Raw genomic sequence first — 12,483 nt, forward strand, 5'->3', positions numbered from 1 at the left:
TATGTTCTCTTGAGACTTACTTATGTTTACTGAGTTATGGAAGGACTGTTGCCTCACAGTAATCCTCAACACAGTGGTGCAGTTGGTACCGGTATTTGTTTATACGGTTAGTTGTACCTTTTTTTTCTTCACAAAAGAAAATAACAGCTTTTTCTCCAGGAAGTTCATAGTCTTCTGGTCAAACTGTATCCATGGCTGAAACTGCTGGCGATTCGTCATGCATGTCACGATAAAAGACAGAAGGTGGAGAACCCTCTGAGGTTTTATCTTTCAAGGTCTCTGTTGTGATGTTAAAGTTTTTCCTGTAAGGAAAAGCAGAGGGATCTCTGTAAGCCAGTCCTATAGTGGGGTCCATTCAATAATTTGAAGAGGTCGTGACTGAGGATGTAGTTGATTTAGTGCCGTTTTAAAGATGGGAGGAAATGGAGTGAATGTTTTCTGCCCTACCACTTCTCAGAAATTCCTGCACTGGGGATGTGGGGTACGGATGAGTGGAGGAAGATGATGATAGGATGAAAAGGAAAAGTATTGAAATATTGTCGACAGTTTTCTTGTCCATACATCAAGCTCAGTCATTTAGGTGATGGCTCAATGAATTATTTTATTATAGAGGAAGACACTGCTTCTACTGTATTAAAGTGTTTTCCTCCAGAAATTGATATTATTTGTGCTTGGGTCTTTGCTGTCTTTGTACTTTTTGTTTGTTTTGTTGTGTTACCTTTTGGACAAAACTTGAAACAGTGCAATTTGATATTCTCCTAGAGACTTTACTCATCTGAATGGCTTGAGGTCCCTGCTCACTAGGAAGGGGGAGATGAATCCTTCCCAAGAAGAATTAGGATAACAAAACAGATGCTGCCTTTTGAAAGCCTCTGTCAATATCTGGACAATCACATACATGACCAATTAGTCCTTTCTTTGTTGTAATCTGTTTTGATGGGGAACTGCAAGAATTTAAAAGCTTTGGTGGTCTTGGATCTTGCTATTAAAAGGGAATAGACCTTTCAGAGATACTATAAAACAGTCTGGAAATGGACATGGCTCTTTCTCTAGGATTGGAGGCACTGGGGAAGGGCAGGGATTTGCGTTCTGTGACTGCATTCAGCAAACTAAAGGAAATCCAAAGGCAGTTCCCATCTGTTGGGACATCCAGTCCTCTCGGTGCACCTTTGCTAACATTACTAACGCCCATGTTGGCAGAGTGGAACATTGACCCGCGTTGGCTCCGTGAGTGTCCTGTGGTGTCTGTGCGTGTGTGTGCGTGTGTGCTCTACTGCATGGGGGCAGCAGCTCCATTCGTTGCTGTAACAAATGTAAAAAAACTAAACGTGAATTAATTAGTTTTTTTCAACTTGTTACAGCAGCGAATGGAGCTGCCGCAGTACGGTGTAGACTGCAACACAGTGAAGGAGCTGCCAGAAGAATGCTCCGCACTGCCAACATTGGTGTCTGTGACATCCGGGAAGCGGCCGCTAGAGAGAGAGCAGCCAGCACGGCAGGAAACCGGCCTCTCTTTTATTTTCGTTTTGGTGAGCACAATGAATATATCTTTTCCAGTCCATATCTGTCTGTAACTGTGCCTCATCTGGAAGCCTCTGGTAGACGCCTACATCAATATGATAGACTAGGGGCTGCCAGTGACAAGGCAGGACAACCAAAGGACAACATCTGGAAGGCCATTATCGACTTCTGTCTGCCTAAGAGTGAAGTGATGTGAAGGGGGAAGGAATACTCCTTCTTAATAACATTTGAACATGTTAATGTCTCTGTAGCTTCCATACTATGGATACTTTGGAGGAGGTTTCATACAATAAGCTGGTGAAGCACAGGAAGGCATGTGTTTCTAATTGCCTTTTTGGCACTGCCTTTTTACAGAGCTCTGGACAGGTCCAAGCCCACCAGAATCCGGAGGAAGCTGTAAAAATCTAAGCACCCTAATTCTGTGCTATTTTCAAGTAGAGAGCTCCGCTCACATCCAAACCATTCAGAAGCAGACTAACTTTTAGGAACAGGAATCAGGCTGGTAGAGCAAACTAGAGGAAGAACATTCTGCAGGGCCACGTGTCTGCAGTGTGGACCAGCAAGGCATGACCTCAGCCATGGCTGCATAGCTCTGCCCTTCAGCAGATACCTGTCCTGCCTTCTGGGGGAAACCTGTGGCTGGTGGCAGGCAGTCTGCTCCTACTCCCTGGGTTTGTAGTAAGGCTGCAGAGGAGTCACAGCCTCTCAAGACACCACATTTTCTCTTGCCAACCGTGTGGGCACGCAGAGGACATCAAACTCTTGCCTGTGTGCTTGTTCACGCTCCCACAAGGCAGTCCAGACATGATGTAAGAGATGGCTACAGGGCAGATAAGATTTGCAGTTCTGTCAGGACAAGACACGCCTGTAAAAAGACGATCCCTTTGAGAAACGCTTCCACACTCATTTTCAAACCAATTTGCTGTAATACTATGGAGGAGGTCCATATTGGATTCTGACTGTGTTGTTCTCTGTTGTTGTTGACTGTATTTCTCCTCTTACGTGAGGCTGCTCTAAGTCAGGTTCCCTCAGTCTGAAATGGGTTCCTCTGCCCAAGATTTTTGCAAAATGGGAATGATTAAATTTAAATTGCAATTTCAGGTTTAACAGAATTAATGATATAAAATCACATAAGTGCTAAATATAGGCAGTAGAAGGGTTGGCTATATACATATATAAACAAGCATACATATACGGTCTTTTTTGTTGTGCTCATTGGGATGCTGTCATTTTAGAAAGGGAGAGCTGTTACTTTTCAGGAATGAGATTAATGAAAGGTGAAGCTGGGCAACCATGTGGTTGATACTCTACCAGGTGATATGGGAGTTCACTCTTAGGCTCCCTATTTTTGACAGGACAATCCCAGAGAGTATATTGTTACATATGCTGTAGAGCAAACATGCAGTGAGTCTGACACATGGGGGATGTACTGCATCCGCTGCACATCTGCAGGTTGACTCCACAGTGCATGCACAATAGGTCTGACGCATCCAGATGCTGCACAGACTGCACATATGCAAAGGACATTTGTACTGTTCCAGACGGGCTGTCGAACATCCAGAAATCCGGAACGGATATGCTGCGTTTGGCAATGTTAATGGGAGAAGGGATAGGGGGAGCCCCCTTTTTCTTTCCCATTAAATCCCCACCTGCTTTAACTTAGGGAGACAAAAGTACAGCTTTGTTTTCTCAAAACGCTTTCTCAGGATGTCAGTTTGTAGCTGGAGATGTTCTGTGCGCAGAGTAGTTTTTCTTTTTTTAGCATGCCCATATGTCAGACATCTAAAAATAATAGTGAATTCGAACCTTTATATCTGCACGTATATCCCAATCTCTCTTGTGCTGTGACCTTTTTCTTACTGCCTCTGTAGAGGAGCCGTGACAGCCAAGAGCTGAAAGAATAACCACTTAAACAGGCATTTATTTCAGAATATCTTTCTGAAGATTATCTTGATTAGATCAGTCGGTTCTGGGTAAGCTAACATGTGGGCAGCTGCGTGCACGCTATTAAGAGAAACCCTCCCTAGAAGAAAAATAACTAAATTAGCTGCATCCCCCATAAGCTGTGTTTTTTCCCAATTTGCTTCCAGTCTTTTGCCAGGAAATTTGATTATTCATTCACAGAACAGAGACAATGTTGTTATCAATTAAGCTTTGCTTCTAACAGCTTAGACATGGGTGGTTCATTCTCTCTTAATCAAGTGCTGTGTCTACACTAGATTACTTTCTTTAATTTCCCATCATTGGTACCACCAGTGTAGCTGTATTTGTAGCGTAACCGTGTAGACCAGTCACCAGTGCTTTATTTATTATGCCTAATAAACCTGTGAGATGCAGTGTTTAAAAGGCACCTGCTGCTCCTTTCACAGGCCTAGAGACAGATCACTGCATCTCCTGCTGCTGGAGCCCCAACAGCAGCAGCACGGGGAGATTTCAAGCTACACAGTGCAGAGAAGATAATACATTCACACAGAAGATCCCTTTACCCTATGAAGAAACAATTTTCTGTAGAATTACAGGAACCTCTCTTATTAGCATGGCACTTACATTTATATATATTTGTAATGTGTGCATACATTTGCATACTTTTCTATGTGTATGCGTGCATACATTTGCTTTCAACTATTCCTGCTGCTAGCCCTTTGGGCACTCAAAGTAGACTTGGTGATTACAATTTCATTTTCTTTTCCACAGACATTGTTTGGATTGCAACATTATTTGGATTGCAAAGATTGCAAGGAAATGTTTAAACAAAGCTTGATTCTGGAATTGAAAAAAACACTCATGTATTCACTTTATTAATAATAATGAGTATTCCTATCACATCAGCCTTCCTAATTCTTAAAGATCTTATCAAGGGATAACCACGATGGGGCATTTCAAAGCATATATGTGTGTTGAGAACATGGATCTCATTGAAAGGCATATGCATTGCACGATTCCTGGACTCATTTCTGAAAACAGTGTGACAGGTGTTTCACAGATGAGAAACTATGACACACAGATGAATGCTTAGTAAATCTTGGTTTTAAAAAACAGCTTTGGTTTGAACAGGCGAATGCCTTGCAGAGCCTAGTTTGGTTAAAACGGAAGGTTGTGAAAGCATCTGAGAACTACCCCTTGATGGCGTCACTTAAAGCATGATGGTTACTTCTTCACTTTTGCCATGCTGACTGAGAGCCCAGTTACCGTTTTATGCATTCTTTGTTTTATGATGGGACCTCTGTTTCCTATCTTGCAGTAAGACCTCATAATATTAAACCTTGTTCAAACACAGAGCAAAAAATACGTTTCTTCAAAGACTTTACACCCTAATAGTTAGGCCAAAAAATGGGTGTAAGGGAAGAAATGAGTACATGATGAAATCAGTTAGCAATGAGGATAGTGGTTTCAGCACTCAGCATGATGTTTTTTGGGGGGAGGGTATTTTTAGTACACATCAGAATCAGGGTGTTTTTCAAAGAATTTGAAGAATTTCCATGAAATATCTGTTGGTGTTCATGGAGACCATCTGTAAAACATAAGAGCATAGGAGTAAACATGAAGATGTTGGTCTAAAAACCTGAAAAATGGGTGAGAAAGATAGCTCAGTCAGAGGTGAGCAATGGAGAGTAGAAAGGAGATATACCATTGAGGGTCTTGAAACAAAGCTTGCCTGTGCTGGAGCAGAGCAGCTGGAGCCAGTGGAAGCATATGAAGAACTGGATGCTGCTGTCAAAACGAGAAACTGCTGAAATTCACAATACTGCCCAAATTTGTCTGCATTGTTAAGTTGACCAGCACATTGGTGAATGTGTTTGCTATGTGGATAGGTAGCCTTTTTCTACATATTCTCCTAAAAGAATCTTCAAATGGTACACTGAAGCTGTGGGGCTATCTAGAGAAAAATGGAAATCAAGCATTGCATGTGAATTGGAGCTGTAATGTGATGTCCACCATCACTGAGATAATGGAGAGAAAAAAGAAGCCCATGATAGCCATGCTAAGCTTGAACTGAAAGCTAAAGCTTGCAAGGAAACACTGGAAGGCAAGATCAAGATTGTAATAAGGAAAGAAGAAAATCAATTTGAAGTATGTGCATTGTTTGAAATCGGAACCAAGTGCAGGAGTAAGTGTGAAAGCTCGCCTGTGAAGGAAAGATTGTTCATTAAACATATCTAATCAGAAACTCCATTTTCTCCAGATTTATCTGGCAGAAAGCGGCTCCACTTTCCTGAATGTGTTTAGTTAGGAGTGTTGCATTTTAAATCTCCTTTGGCTTATCCAGTGAATTTGTTACTTAGATGTACATTTGATGGGAAGAGTGAAATGCCATGCTAGGTAATAAATTCCATGGGGATGGTGTGACATTTAACCTGTTTACAAAATACACAAAGTGTTTATCTCCTGGCTTTACTTTTAAAGCTGAGCCACCAGCCATTGCGTAGAAGCTCAGGAAATACTTTGAACAGAAGGTAAATACTGTTTCTTAAAACTGCATTGCAAACACTGTTTGCTTTCCTTCCCAGTAGCCCTGGAGCTGCTGGGTTTATCCTACAGCTCTCGGTCCTGGTGGCACACACTGCAAGTTAGTTTTAGAACAATAAATGTAGCCTGCCTCTAAGAATGCCTTCTATTTCTTGTCCATTAGACATTCAGCTTTTAAATATTTTTAGATTCCAAAATTTGACACAGATATAGGAATTAGAGATACATCAAAGCAACTTGTCAGCTGTCATTAAGGAAACAATTGTCCTCTCTTAGTGAGGGCAATGTGGCTATTGCCACATTATCAGCACACAGCACTGCAATTTAGCTACAAGAAGAAGTAATAAAGAAGGGAGGAACAAAGAGGTGAAGGCAAAAAAAGAAGGAAGGAGATGAAGCCTGCTTCCAGCTGACAGTTTGGTGCCTTCCATGCACTTAAAAATAAAACTATGCAGCTTGCAGTGGTATTGCTTAAATAGCTTTACTGAGGATCTTGCATTTTTAGCTAAATACAGTGAAGGCAGGATCCAACTTGCAGATTAGGATTTGTAGATTGGTATATCTGCATTAAGTTGTCTGCCTATGAACCTGGTATTTAAGTTCCCATTCTTATATGAAGAGACACAGTTAATTCAGTTGATGAAACCCAGAGAGCTTTTCAGCTTATTCCGTAGCAGATACCTCCACTGACCACCTGTGTAGCTCTCAAGGCTTCATTGGGCTCATGGAATTGCTTGAAGATAGATGTCTAATACTGTTCAGGATTTCCTATGGTATCAGAGACATCTGCAGAGAGCGAGCACGTATAAAACAGGACTTAAAGGGGACATATGCCATTCTGGTCAAGCCAGGTATCATAGTCCACAACATCTGAAAAGACATTGGGCACCTCTGTTTAGATTCCTGAGTCCTGGTCTAGTTCTCTGTTTTTCATAATGGGAGCTTAGCTTAAGCATCTTCTCGTAGACACCTAAATATAGGTGTCTTAATCTGCAAGCTGAATCCCACATTAGCAGCATTAGATAAATGAACTAATGCTTGTATTAAGAACGTGGCTGTTTGCTCCAGTGCACCTGGTAATGCTTATGTGTAACGTGATGAGCATAAAGCACTGATTTCTCAGCCTTTTATATAAAATAACTGTGTTCCAGCATATATATTTTGCTAAAATTCATGACTTGTAATGAGTCAATCTTTAGTGCTGATTATGCTTACCTTTTAAAGTCCTGCTTTAGCTGCAAGACTGGGGTAGGCTATGGCATTACTAAGAATGGTGCCAGTTTGACAGTGACTGCGATTGTGTCTGTGCACAGGGCACTGATGTGACACTGTCCTTTCTTTTATGAAAGCCATTCATTGCTCTGCTGCCTTCTTAAATTTAGGAATCGATCCAAGTATGAATTCTCAAAGCCCATTACGCCACCGCTTCCACTGATTCACAAATGCATCTGAGCGAAGCCACACTTGAACAAGCATTAGCACTTAACTCACGGACCCTGTGTGCTGGCTGTGAAAGCTATCAATTTTGGGGGTTTAGTTCTGTTCAGAAGTAGAAGTGGGAAAAAAAAAGAAGATGCTTGTTACTGCACTATATTGGTGGAGCCTTCATGGAGGTGAACAATTCTGCTGTTAACACTGCTTCGCTATTTATGGCAACACTTCACTGATTTCATGGTATTCATTATTCTGCATGGCTTTTACTCCTACCCATTGCTGAGGAACGGCAGCGTGTAGGTTCTCGCTATTGTGTACTTTGTCTCACACCACCGTTGGTGCTGTGCGAGGGAGCGGGTGCACGGGAAGCGAAGGTGTGAGTCCAGGTGGTGCCAGCTAATTCCTGCTCCAGTCCCTTCAGTAAGGAACCATCATCAGGTTTCTCACTGTCTCTCCAAAGTGGGGCGATGCTTTGTGTTTTCTCACGTTAAAGGAACTCAGTACGAACAGAGGTCTCCCCACAGATGGCTGATGGAGAGCTTCTCCTCTCTATTTGATTGCAGAATTAACTTCCTTGTGTAAATCGGTGCTATCGGCGAGCCAAGTTCACACGTCCTGCTCCATACTGGGGTAGAGGTTTATTTGCTGTTTTTATGTTTATGGGCAAGTGGGAAGTAAAGCCATCAAATGATCCCCAGGCCTCATAAAAGCAGTAGATATTTCGATGTTCTCATTTACTTTGCTATGGCTTTAAATGACTACTAGTGTAGGATGTTGGGGCTGTCTCTTTCCTAACTGTAGGAAGAAACTCTGTACTAGCCATTGTGTCAGAAGAGACTTACTTAACAAACACACATGTACAAAGTAGGAGGGAGGTAAACTAGTTCAAGTGTCTCAATTTTAAGATTAGATGAGAGATTTCTGTATCTGTAGTAGGAACAAGTAGCGGTATAATCTCCGTAGTGAACCGGAGGAGGGAAGAGCCGTTTGCAGTTTTAGGGGGTGCCTTGGGCAGCCGTGCTGCCCGGCCAGTTGGGCATCCTGCTGTCTTCTGCAATGTCAGGGTCAGTGTTTGAGGTTACTTTATCCTTCACGCCTTGAAAAGGAGCTTTGTGCACTGCCCACAGCTGCAGAAGAAACTGAGACACCTGAGGGCTCTCAGAGCCACGTGGCCAGGAGAAGGAAACCACGGGCTTGAATGTATTTTGTCCAGTGGCTTTCAGGTCTGCCTGAAAGGTCTCCCTCCTACAGCAGCTCTGTACCTCTTTGTAACTGATGCTTTTCCTCACACTTTCATTTCCTCTCAGTGTTTCTAAAGCCTGTTGCATGTGGTTTTGTTGTTGGAAGGATGCATTTAATCCCCTTTTCCTGTATAATCATGATGCTGTACTTCAGTAGTAACACCTAAATTATTTTTGTTCATTCTTCTCCACACGCCGTTGCCCTACACAAGTCATTTGCCATGGGAAGTTGTGGCACTGCTTTCTTCACAAAAGCTCCGTCTTACAGCAGCAATTTTAGGTCCATGATTTTGGGGTGTGTTTTTTTTAGGATTTTTGTAAATATATATGATTTCCAGAAAGTATCTCATTCCTGACAATATGGATAGGAACTGAGATGAATAATAGTGGTTAGCATCTTGTACAGACTGAAAATTTTCAATCAAAAATAATTTTATTGTTAACTTTATATTGCTGGTTCTCAGGGTGACCCAATAAAGAAAGAAAAACTCTAAATATACAAGTGAGGAGAAAATATTTCTTCTGATTATTTCAATGATTCAGAAGTTAGGTTCACCTGCCTTAAAGAATAGAAAGGCTTGAGGACAAGTGAAATTACACAGTACTATAGTGTGGAGACAGAGCAGTTAAATGAAGACATTTTATTTGATTTAAGAGTATTAATTATTAATCACAATCTGAGTAGAGGGAAATTTATGGATTCACTCTGTCTTTTATGTGCCTATGAGATTTTACTCCAAGTATGTTTTTTAGCCAACCAGCCACTTTGCCATAAAATCAAAGCAGACTTGACATTGCTGATATTCCAAAGATTTAAGAAAGAAGCTGTATTTTGAGTTCAGTTTGTTTTCACAAAGAAGTAAGTGTACAATGCAAACTTTTTAAAAAGATGCTTTTTAAAGAGTCCATTGAAACATAGTTGAAACTCACTGAAGTCAACATAATATTTTCGGTTGGTCTGTATTGTACATAAAAATTCTTGTTTCCACAAAAGTAAACTCTTATCCCCCTCCAATAAGCAGGCATTGAATAGTTCAGAAATAAGAGTGGAGAGTTTTTACATTGTGTTTTAACTGAAAAATATGAACATATTTCCAAGCATTGTTTTGTTGAATCCGATTTCAATTTATTAGTCATCCATTTGAATACTTAATTATTAATAATTTTAATTAAGTAATTTTAACAGATCTTTCCCACCATCAACCCTAAATGCAAAAGGCCAGTTTTACTTCTGTCCCCACAGCTGCACATATTGTGTAACTACTATTTAAAGACAAAAAAATGAAAGGAAAGAATTAATTCAATTTCTTTAGGTACTCCTGGGTTTTTGCCCCTGTGCATCACAGTGCCTAACGCTCTGTGTTTTATTAGCTCTAAGATGAATGCATCACTTACTGGGCTTGTCTGCTCAGGTTCTGCTCTGGAGGAGAGCAGGGTAGCGTATTATGCCACTGTTACAGATGCAGGTTTGCTTTCTTTTCCTGTTTGCTTGAATTTTCCTGCTTAAGTAATTCACTTTTCTCTGGAAGTTGTCAAGGAACATTAGTTTCTAGAAGTGTTATATACAATGCTGCTGTTATACCACTGCTGTCGTTGAAGGAGCCTTTAAGAAAATACCTATTTTTAAAAAAAAGCAGATTTACAATGAGAAAGGGATGACTACAAGGTTTGAATCTTAAATACTGGATGTTTAGGCCCGGCATACTGAGATGCTGCAGGTATATATTATAAGGCTGAGTTATTTTTATTGTTTTGCTGGAATAGGTTACTATTTTCAGCCTGGTTTCATGCAGTTACTGTTTACTTTCTGGCCTTTGGTAGCTGAAAATGCCTATAGATATTAATATAGTTCCCTTTTCGCAGGGTATCTAGTTTCCATAGGTTAGTATTGTGTTGTCACCAGCCAATATCATCCAACTGCATGAGGTTTTAGATAATACACACTAAGTCTATTAGGAACTAAGGCTAAGTCTTCTTAGGAACTGTTTTTAACCAATTTCCAGGAAAGCTTCAAGATCCATTGCAAAGGTGTCTGCATTTATTAGCACATTAAAATATTTCCTGAATACTGTTTTATGAAAGGTCACCTGTTTGGGAGAAAAAAAACACCACCAAGCTTACTGTCTATATGCTCTTCTTATGTAGTCTATGATCCTGGAAAAAGATTGTCTTAGAGAGACCCAGGAAAATAACCATACCAGAAAAGCTGACCAGAGGCAAGTACCGTGTAACCAATTGACATGACATGGTTTAGCCACTGAATGTTCATTTTCTACTTCTAGTGTAGGCTGAACTTCTCCTCACTATTAACTTCTGGAATTCAATCAGAATGAGCTTGGTTTTGTTTTTGTTTTTGTTTTTTTAATTAATGCAGGGGTGGACCAGGCATTACCACAAGAGCGTCGAACTCCTGTTACTCCGTCCTCTTCCTCTCGATATCACCGTCGCAGGTCCTCAGGGTCACGGGATGAGCGCTATAGATCGGGTAAGCAGAACTGAAGACCACAGAACTGGAATGAAAATTTGAAATGGCTAGTTCTGTTCTTTGCTTTTTTAAAAGAATTTTGTTGTAAACTCATGTAGTAGCTATACATGAGAAATATTCATTGTACTAATACAGAGACACCGTCCAAACATGCAGGGGTGGAGTTACAAAGCCAAAGTACATCTGGAATTGAATCTGGCAACAAACGTGAAGGGCAACAAGAAGGGCTTCTACAGGCACATCAGCAGCAAAAGGAAGACCAGGGAAAATGTGGGCCCACTGCTGAATGGGGCAGGGGACCGGGTGACAAAGGGCATGGAAAAGGCCAAGACACTTAATATTTTCTTTGCCTTGGTCTTTACTGGTGAGACTTGTGTTGAAGAATCCAAGGCCCCTGAGACCAGTGGGAAAGTCTTGAGCAATGAAAAACTACCCTCCTTGAAGGAGGATCAGGACAGAGAACATTTGAACAAACCGAACATGTACAAGTCCATGGGGCATGGTGGGATGCATCATTGGCCAATGTCATTGTGAGGCTACTCTCAGTTCTTTGAAAGGTTGTGGCAATCAGGCAAGGTTCCTGAGGACTGGAAGAAAACAAGGTGCATTCCTGTCTTCAAGAATGGCAAGTAGGATCAGGGAGACTACAGGCCAGTCAGCCTCACCTCAGTCTCTGAGAAGGTGGTGGAGCAAATAATCCTGGAAACTGTTTTTGAATACATGAAGGACAAGGAGGTGATTGGGAGTAGTCAGCATGGATTTATGAAGTCCTCTTATTAGATGGCTCAATCCATGCTTGATCAACCTTATAGCCTTCTACAATGAGATGACTGCCTTGCAGGTTGAGGGAAGAGCAGTGCATGTTGTATGCCTTGACTTTAGTAAGGCTTTTGACAGTGTTTCTCATAACATCCTCATTGACAAACTGGGGAAATATGCATTAGATAAGTGGACAGTGAGAAGGACTGAAAATTGGCTCAAGTGTTGAGCTCAGAGAGTTTTGATCAGCAGCACAAAGTCCAGCTGGATACCAGTCTCTAGTGGTGTACTCTAGGGGTAAATACTGGTTCCAGTACTTCTTAATAGCTTCATTAGTGACCCTGCTGGTGAGACAGTGCACCCTTCACACATTTCCAGATGGTACCAAATTGGGAGGAATGGTTGATACACCAGGTGGGTGTAATGCCATTCAGAGGGACCTGGCCAGGCTGGAGGAGTGGGCAAACTGGAATCTAGTGAAGTTCAGCAAAGGGAAATGCAGAGTCTTGTGCCTGGGCAGGAATAACCCCATGCACTCGGACAGGCTGGGGGCCCACCGGCTGGAAAGCAGCTTGG

General features: G+C 41.5%; 1 protein-coding gene across 6 annotated transcripts in view; it reads left to right on the forward strand.

Annotated features, from left to right (window-relative positions):
- The window catches only part of DIP2C (disco interacting protein 2 homolog C), a 336,675-nt gene that overhangs the window by 180,363 nt on the left and 143,829 nt on the right, over window positions 1-12,483 (forward strand). For 3 of the 6 annotated variants that reach the window (XM_069778160.1, XM_069778161.1, XM_069778162.1), the window contains exons 3-4: window positions 1,362-1,529; window positions 11,038-11,148. In XM_069778160.1, the coding sequence (XP_069634261.1) occupies window positions 1,362-1,529; window positions 11,038-11,148 (279 nt within the window). The remainder of the gene's footprint in view (window positions 1-1,361; window positions 1,530-11,037; window positions 11,149-12,483) is intronic. The other 3 variants (XM_069778163.1, XM_069778164.1, XM_069778166.1) reach the window with 1 other exon arrangement.

This window comes from Haliaeetus albicilla, chromosome 2 (genome assembly GCF_947461875.1).
Source record: "Haliaeetus albicilla chromosome 2, bHalAlb1.1, whole genome shotgun sequence".
NCBI classification, from domain to species: Eukaryota; Metazoa; Chordata; class Aves; order Accipitriformes; family Accipitridae; genus Haliaeetus; species Haliaeetus albicilla.